Here is an 8189-nt window from a genome sequence, read left to right as displayed (position 1 = left end):
CACCATCATTGCACTCCTCCGGGGCGAGGCAGATCAGTCGCCGGCTTCTGGACGGCCGCTCACTGCGGCTGCTGGCCGCTCACGCTGGTTGCTGGCTACATATGGTAGCCCATGGCAACCCACTGCCACAGGGGCTGCAGACTACGCTGTCGCCGGTGACTCCAGGCAGCCCAGCTCCAGGTTGAGCTGTTGTTCAGCATCTTAGCTGTGGAGGGCAGTGCCACTGGCCCTCATATGTGGGATCCGAACCGGGCCCTCTGGCGTCCCAAGCCAGCTCTTAACCATCGCGCCACTTGGCCGGCCCTCTCATTTTCTTTTAATTTCATAAATATACATAAATACATATTTCATTTATGAAATATATAATTTCATAAATATACATAAATATTACATAAATATATGACTACAGTCGCATTATATAAAGTTCAAATAATACTCATTCACAGGCATACCTCAGATACGTTGCGGATTTTGTTCCAGACCACCGCAATAAAGCAAGTAGTAATCTTTTTGCTGGTGGAGAGTATTGCTTTCAATTTGTAAAAAATGCAACATCTGTGAAGTACAATAAAACGAGGCATGCCTGTTCTTCTATAAAATGACCATTTCAATAGAATCTGAATATGATTGATTGGTCAGAAGGTCCTAGAAGGACTTTAGCCCAATCATGAAGGAGGTAATACAGCAGACAGAAGAAATGTCTACAAGGTCTAAAAAGTAGTATTAAAACACCAGTTGAGAAACTGTAAAATATCAATGTGTTAAAGCTACTCTGAGGCTGATAATGACTTAAACCCAGCTCATCTAAGACAAGGGCCACAAACTCAAATGTCTACAGGGACTAGGCAGGTAAGATACAATATATGAGAAAGGTGGGCAGTTAGGGGACTCTGTGGAACTGGAGAGCACAGTAAAAGGGGGTGACCTTTACCCTGCTCTGGTCAGCTGTTCTCACGTAAAAACGTGGGGCTTGTGATGGCAGGTTTTTAGACTTTTCTTGGGAAGCTCATATCCAGATATTCACAGGAACTCTCATGCTTTGTAAATGTAGATAACTAATTCAATATTAAACAAAAACAAACAAAACAGAAAAACCTAGTCTAGGCCCAACAAAACAGATTTTCTATCAGTCCTCTCACGACACTGACAAACCATTTTAATGTTTTCTTTCTTTGTAATCCTGGGATAAGCAACTCTTACCATGTGATCGAGCTGTTCTATGACACATTCTATAATTTCAGGCTTGCTTTCCAGCAGGTCAGGAGCAAACTTTTCATTCATCCAGGCCTAAAAAACAAGGCCCCCCACCGCCAAATTTTTAATATATTATATTATATATTATATTATATTATTATATATCTCCTCACAATGAAGCAAAATAACCCTGTAAAGTCAGTACATACCCCATGAAAATCATAGCTGTCTCAGACAAAAGAAAACTGCTTGCCTATCAGTTGGAAATATTGCAAATGTGAAGACAAGCTATGTTTAATAATGATTTTTTTATTTCTTAAATGTTGTCAGTTATGATACCTGTTGCTGATATTCAAACAGTACCTTTCACTAAGTAGCATTAACACATTTCTACTTCTTCACCTGCTATTTCCCACCAGGGGGCACCAGCACCTTTCTATTTTGAGAGATGAAGTAACACTTTACATAAATCTATACATCTCTTCATTCCTGAAGCTCAGAGCACTTTACAAATACGTTTCCATTCATCATTATAATATCTGAGAGGAAATGGATATAGTTATCCTCCTTTTATTGATAAGAAAACACAGATGAAGTTATTCACTAACCACCCTAGACTATAAAGGATCACAACAGAAGTGGATATTCATCTATTAAACAGTTGTGGAACAAGAGGTTAAATCCCTAATAAATGATGCAGGCCCAGATGCTTGGTACACTTCAGAAACTATCAAGGTTTAGAAAACTGAAATATCTATAAGCGACTGAGGAAAACTATACTTATCTTTCAGTTACAGGGAATTTAGTTTTAGCATAGCTCAGAATTATGTGCCAATCAGGCTCAATTGATTCCTTTTGACATCCTTGAGTCTCTGCTTCTCCAATTATCACCATCAAGACACATTATTAAATACTGGGTATTGTTACTACATTAATTTTTTCAGGTGCTGGAGCTTCTGGACTAGTGTTGCAGAAGTTAACCAGAAAGACAACCTGATTTTCAAGTAGCATAATGAGAAAAGATCAAATTGTCATTGAGAACTTATAAAGCAGTTTTCTTTTTAACTGGTATTAAATATTAATAGAACAAAAATATTTATAATACATATTAACATGAAGAACAGTGATATAAATACCTGTGTACATATAACTTCATTAACAAATATTATTTTAAAATTCCCTGTGTCCCTGCCTCCTCAGACATAATCATTAGCCTGAATTTAGTGTTAATTTTCTGTACAGTTTCACTACATTTGTTTGTATCTCTATACAGTGCTTCCCAACTTTTTCATGACAGAGCATTCAAAGAAAACGGCAGCGTTTATATGGTACACTGTAATAAAATGCAGTAGATTGGGGGGGTTGTCGTTTACATTATTAAATTATGATACAGTATAAAACATTAGGGGAAAACTTATACTAATATTAAACTTTCAAATAAATCTTTTCAAAAATTTTAGTGAGGAATTTGTGTTTACATTCATGGTCTTTTTAAAATAATCACGTTCTGTGTTTGAAATGGCTACATCTGGTTCGTGATCAAAAAAAATTTTTTTAATTAAAATTTATTGGGGTGACAATGATTGGTAAAATTACATAGGTTTCAAGGTATAATTCTGTAATACATCATCTATATATCACATTGCTGATGAAAATTTTTATTGACAATCTATTCATCATATTACAGGCTAAACTGTGTCCCTCCCCCACCACCCCTCAATTCATATGTTGAAGCTCTAGTTCCTAGTACCTCAGGATGTGACTGTATTTGGAGGTGAGTCTTTAAAGATGTGATACTCATAAAGTTAAAATGAGATCATTAGGTGGGCCCTAATCCAATATGACTGGTGCCCTTATAAGAGGAGGGAATTTGAACACAGATAGCCAGAAGGAAGACCATGTGGAGACATGGGGAGAAGATGGTCATCTACAAGCCCAGGAAAGAGGCCTCAAAAGAAACTCAGCCATGTTGTCACCTTGATTTCAGACTTCTAGCCTTCAGAGTTGAAAAAATAAATTTCTGTTCTTAGAGCCACCCAAGTCTTTGATATGCAGCCTTAGCAATCTAATACAATCATTAAAATGCGGAACTTTGCACTGTAGGCTATTACTTTTAAATTATTTTTTTATAGGTATTCAAGAATATGCTATATATGCCTCTGGAGTTGTGTTTATCAGTGGCCCTTGTCAGGTTGCTCCTCAGGCTATGCTATGCAGCCTGAGTCTGTGTCCATTCAGTTCCAGCAGCTGTCCAGGTCGTCCACCAACTCCTCGGCTGCATTCAGGACATTGCAAGAGAGCATCAGGCATGAGCTATAACTCATGCTCACCCAATGCCAAGCTGAGGCTGAGCTGTCAGACCCCACTATCCTCAGGCTGCCTTCTAAGGAGCCCCTGATGACACCCACAAGAAGCAATGAGCCTGAGGGCTTCAGTGAGGCATTTGCAGCACAGCAGTTTGTGTCACATCTCCGAAGCTGGCAAGCTCTGTCTTAACAACAGTGTTGCAAGTGTTTGAACTTTATATAAATGGTTTCTTCAGCAACTTATTTTTTTGTTGTTCTGAGTTATATTCCTGAGAGTTATCCATGCTGTTACAGGAGCTTTTACTCATTTTATTGCTGTTTTTACCCCCATGTGTGTATATGCCATAATTTTTTTATCCATTCTATTGTTGAAGGGTATCTGGGTATTTGCAGTTTTTAACGATTGCAAGCAATGCTATGAACATTTTGTGCATGTCTCCTGGAGTACACGTGGACATTTTCTCTAGGGTATGTACCGGGCAGTAGAATGATTGAGCGACAAGATATGTATGCCTTCAACTTAACTAGACTGTAACAAATTATTTTCCAAAGTAACTATACCAATTTACATGCCCCCTACAATATACAAGTGTGCAAACTGCTCTACATCCTTGACAATATATTGTTCACCTTTTTCATTTCTGTCAATCTGATGGGTATGAAGTGATATCTCATTGGGATTTAATTTTCATTTTCCTGATTAGTAAAAAGGTTGTACACTTTTTTGACATATTATTGGCCATCCTGGTTTCCACTTCTGGGAGATGCCTGTTAAGACTTCATTTTTCTACTGGTCAGTTTATAAAGTTTGTGTATTGTTGATGCTAATTTTTTGTCAGTTATGCATTTTGCAAATATATTCCCACAGTTCTGTGGCATGTGTTTTTACTCTCATGAAGGTGTAAAAACAGAGTTCTTAATTTTAATGCAGTTGAATATATCAGTTTTGTCCTTCATGCTTTGTGCCTTTTGATTTCCATTTAATAAATCCTCTCCTAATAAAGCAGGGACTCTTAAACTAGGATCCCCAGACTAGGCAGGCAGATTTCAGGGTATCTGTGAAACTCCTGAAATTCTACACGAAATTCTACATGGGTTGTGTATTATTTTGGGAATAAGGGCTAGAGTTTTCACCAGATTTTCAAAAAGGTCTGTGATGTAAAAACAAATGTTAAGAATCACTGCACTATAGTAAGGATGATCATATAAGATATAACTTTAAAACTACGTTCCTTTGATTTTGTCACTCACAATGGCATGTATGTTAGAAAAGAATGAAGAACACTCAAGTAACAAACACGAGAGAGTTCTGGAAAGGGGCAGTTAAGGGGAGACAACAAGAATAAGGCAGCAGGTGTAGTGGATTAAGAGTATGAGTTTTGGATCAAAGAGACCTGGTTCATATCCTGGCTCTGCTGCCATTGTGTGACCTTGGGCAAGTACTTTCTATCTTAGCTTCAGTTTGTTCTTCATCTGTAAAATGTAGATAACAATAATACCTGTCTCACTGGGTTGTTGTAAGGATTATTACTACTCACAGCTAACATTCAGTGAGTGCTTATCAGGTGTCAGACCATATGCTAAGCACTTTATATACGTATATTATCTCATTTAATCCTCACAACTCTGTGAGGTAGCCACTACTATTAACTTCATTTTATAGTCACGGAAGTCCTTGAGACAAGCTATATAACTTGCCTAAGGTCACATAAGAGAGTAGCGGCATGGAGGGATTTCAATACAGATAGTCTGAACTAACTACCAAAGCTTCACAGTTAACTGTAAATAACAATTATTGGCACACAGGAAATACTCAAACCATAGCTCTTATGACTATAACAAAAGAGAAAGCCTAGAAATGATTTTAGATAAGCTATGGAAATATAGAGAATAGTTGACAAAAAAAAAAGTATATGGGAGAAAAAGGAAGAATAAAACCAGTTTTATCCTAAAAAAGGTGTTTCAGCTCTTTCTTGCTAACCCAAGCAATTCTATAAATAGCAGATGTTTCAAGGGACTAAGGCATAAAACTTACAAGTCTCGACCACAACACCTCTGTAGTCCCTGCAACTACCAAGTAGCAAATCTTCGCTCTGTGATCTGTTCTACTAAATATACCCAAAGCTGTCCCTTACTGGCCCCACTAGAGAATTTTGTGTTTGACATGAGTTTTCTAACAGAGGCTGTTGCCCCTACTTCCTATTTCTGTGCAGATGGTAAGATCCCGTCCCTCTTCTCTTGAAATAAGCCCTGAATCCCATTTCCTCAGTTCCTGATTCCTGACATTTGCACAACTGGACTAAATTAAAAGGCTAAGATTGGAGCAAGGGGATTCTATGTGGGACTGTTACCTGCTCCAGCCTGTCAATGAGCTCTGCAGGAGTTAGGACCACTTCCTCACTACCCCCATCAGAGTCCTGTGCCATAAGATCCAGTTCCTCTGTCATCTTCTCTGAAACCGGGAACCTATGGAGAATAAAAGAACCCATACCTTTCAATATGTTTTCCATTTATTTTCAAGAATAGGCAACTATGTATCTACAACTGGGGTTGTAGAGGCTCACTGGCAGTGGCTAGAGAATTCATAGGCTTTGATTTTTCAATTCTTTGCCTCCTCCTTCAAACCTTAGGTCAGGTATCAGTTCTCGCCTCTTGTTTCCGCGCACACCTCGAATTGAGCACCTGTCACACCATGCAATAATTATTTGTCTTCCTGGTAGAGAGCCTCTCCTCAGGGGCCTTGTTTGCTTCATTTCAAATATGAATTACTCATTTGCTCTGTGCCTGGCACTTGTAAGTACTGGGGACATAAATACCTGGGTAGTCCCTCCGCTTAGCACTGTGCTTAACTCATAGCAGGCACTTAAAATTGTTGGGAGAACCAACCAAAGCCTAATTTGCTAGAGTCGCAAGGCCCAGCAACATCAGACCTGTCGGCGATCCCAAAGGCTTAAGAAGGTGGGTGATGGGGACGGGAAGTCCCTGGAGCCTCAGGGAAACAGAGCATATTCCTCTCGCTCCTCTCCTCTCTCAGTGCCACGAGTCAGAGTAACCGGCTCCCCTAACACACACACACATACAACGCGCGCGCGCGCGCGCACACACACTACCAAAGGTCCCACTCGGATGCTCACCTGGGCACGTAGGAGGCAGAGACGCACAGCGAGGTAGCAGGAGGTTAGGTCGGGAAGCTCGTGGGAAGCTGCACCGCTCTCCCAAGGAGACACTGGGGGCAAAACAACCTTTTCTAGGCCTTGCCCGCACGTAACCAATCCTCCCCTTCTCAGCTCCCGCGCTCCTCTTAGAAACGTTCCGCCCTCACACAACGTCACTGCGCACGGGCAGCACTGACCAATCACGGCCTGGTGTTCCGGTGGCCCCGCCCTAGGGGGAGGGGACTCGCGTCACTGCTGTCTATTTTCCCTCCTTAACGGAAGCGGCGGGAGACTGGTCCGGATTAGCTCCACCCACCTCGGCTTGCAGCACTCGTAAGCGGTCCCGACTAACACCACTGAGAGACTGTCGGTAGGGGGCACCACGCTACCGCGGCTGGGGAGACGCGGCGGTGTCTGCCTTCCGGCCAACGGGAAGCAGAATCACCCGAGTACGCCCTGTCCGATAGGGTGGCCAACAGAGAAATGGCCTGTTAAAATCAGGTCACTTAGCCTCCTGGGTCATCTTCTCCACCCACCACTCTTGGGCCCTGCTGGTTCCTTTATCTTTGCCGGCGCTTTAGTTGTGCTACTGCTTCCACGTCTAAAAACCTTTAGGCTAGTGGTTCTTAAAGCGTTGCACCATATTACCAGCATCAAGGTTGTCTTGGAACTCGTGAGAAATGCAGATTCTGAGGTCCCACCCAGACCTGCTGAGTCAGAAACTCTGGGAGGTGGTTAAAAAGACTCTCCAGGTGAGTCTGAAACAGATGAGGTTGGAGAGCCACTGCTTTAGGCAATGCTTCAATCTCAGCTGCTTGATTCTAGGTTATCTTGACATTTACTCCTTATGACGTCTACCTTTAATGTAGAGCAAAAGTATACACTATATATATCTTTTTCTTTGGGTGATGTCAGTTTTTCTTCTCTTAATTGCTGATGCTTTTCTCTCTGCTCTCTGTTTTCTGTACAAAGTGTCACCTCTGGCTCCCTTAGAAATGTGTTTCCCCCATTAGTTTGAAGACTCTTTTTTTTGTGGTTTGTTTGCCATTTTGTTTGATTAGAAAAAAAAAAATTTGGCTAATTGGCAGGTTGATAGTACCTGCCTGATTGCAATCATGTTATAAAAATAATTACAATACAATATACTGAGTGAGAGTGTTGGACATATTTGCAAAGGGCAGTGGAAGCTGGGGGACATCAAAGATGGACTCCAAAAGGAAGGAACATTTATTTGAGTGGTGTCTTGCAGAATGAGTTTTGTTAATGACAAGTGGATGGTCTTTTTAAGGTCTATTTCAACTTGTATTTCAGTGGTTTGGTAATCCAAAGGTTTTTAGTTGTGACAGAGTGTATTTTCCAGAGATAGCTAGCTACTCTGATATAGATCTCATCCCAGTACTCTTTTAAAAATATGCTGACACTCCTCCATCGAGAGGTGGGTCTGTGTTTTTGCCTCTTTAATCTGGGAAGACCTTTGTAACTGCCTCTACCAAGAGAATCTGGCAGAAGTGATGCTGTATGACTTCTGGAGCTA

The 8189-nt window shown here is 40.9% G+C and overlaps 1 protein-coding gene across 2 annotated transcripts in view; it reads right to left on the bottom strand.

Annotated features, from left to right (window-relative positions):
- Positions 1 to 6809, bottom strand: part of GINS4 (GINS complex subunit 4) — a 13137-nt gene extending 6328 nt beyond the window's left edge. The window contains exons 1-3 of one of the 2 annotated variants that reach the window (XM_019649232.1): positions 6635 to 6809; positions 5852 to 5966; positions 1201 to 1287 (exon numbers count right to left, since the gene is read on the bottom strand). In XM_019649232.1, coding sequence (XP_019504777.1) covers positions 1201 to 1287; positions 5852 to 5947 — 183 coding nt within the window. In that variant the 5' untranslated portion in view covers positions 5948 to 5966; positions 6635 to 6809. The remainder of the gene's footprint in view (positions 1 to 1200; positions 1288 to 5851; positions 5967 to 6634) is intronic. The other variant, XM_019649233.1, reaches the window with a different exon arrangement.
- Between the last annotated feature and the right edge of the window lie 1380 nt (positions 6810 to 8189).

The sequence above is a fragment of the Hipposideros armiger genome, unplaced genomic scaffold, assembly GCF_001890085.2.
Source record: "Hipposideros armiger isolate ML-2016 unplaced genomic scaffold, ASM189008v1 scaffold_131, whole genome shotgun sequence".
In the NCBI taxonomy this organism is placed as follows: domain Eukaryota; kingdom Metazoa; phylum Chordata; class Mammalia; order Chiroptera; family Hipposideridae; genus Hipposideros; species Hipposideros armiger.
The sequence above is the reverse complement of the archived record's forward strand: the minus strand, read 5'-3'. Positions and strand labels throughout refer to the sequence as shown.